Source organism: Tupaia chinensis, unplaced genomic scaffold (assembly GCF_000334495.1).
Source record: "Tupaia chinensis unplaced genomic scaffold, TupChi_1.0 Scaffold000661_1, whole genome shotgun sequence".
NCBI lineage: Eukaryota > Metazoa > Chordata > Mammalia > Scandentia > Tupaiidae > Tupaia > Tupaia belangeri.
The window spans coordinates 2,438,041-2,438,706 of NW_006160183.1; the positions used below are offsets into that span (position 1 = coordinate 2,438,041).

The following is a 666-nucleotide window of genomic DNA, read 5'->3' on the forward strand; positions in this document are numbered from 1 at the left end:
AGGGGTTTTTTTTTTTTTTTTTCCTTTCTTTTTTCTTTTTTAACAAATTCGGAACGGAGATGGCGGTTTTTTTTTTCTTTTGTCTGTTTTGCTTTTGTCGTCTTGTCGTCGTGGTGGCGGTTGGTTTTTGTATAGTTGACTCTTTAAACCATTTTAGACTAGAGAGAATATTTTCCCAGATACAAATAAATCGTCATGCAGGTGGGGTGCCAGGTCCGTGGGAACAGAAAGGAGAAGCCGTGCTTGTCCTAGAAAGTATACAATTGTCACTTCTTATGCTTTTTTTTTTGCCCGCAACATCAGCGTTTGTGACTGTCTGTTGGCGTCGCGGTCCTTTGGGGTGGCCGAGGTGGTAGATGGTGGTTGGGGGTTGTAGATGGTTTGCGGATAATTTGTTATTTTTCTTGGGTTTTATATATATTTTTTGACCGGGGTGGGAGTGTGTGGACGTATGTGTGTGTATGGTTGTGTATCCTGATTTCGGTTCATTCTGGGGATGGAGAAGGAGGAGGAAGAGGAGGAGGGGAGGGAGGAGGGGAAAGAGGGGAGGAGGGCGGCCTTGGCTATCATACATCACATTCCGAGTCGCTGGAGGTTACCGAGAGGATGGAGGTGCCGGTGTCCGCGCGCTCCGTCAGGCTGGACACGCTGGTGGTCGGGCTGGCC

General features: G+C 47.7%; 1 protein-coding gene across 1 annotated transcript in view; it reads right to left on the reverse strand.

Moving 5' to 3' along the window:
- Nucleotides 1-66: 66 nt before the first annotated feature.
- SIX3 (SIX homeobox 3) overlaps nucleotides 67-666 on the reverse strand; it is a 6,145-nt gene continuing 5,545 nt past the window's right edge. The window contains exon 3 of the mRNA XM_027776326.1: nucleotides 67-660. Within this exon, the coding sequence (XP_027632127.1) occupies nucleotides 567-660 (94 nt within the window). The 3' untranslated portion in view covers nucleotides 67-566. The remainder of the gene's footprint in view (nucleotides 661-666) is intronic.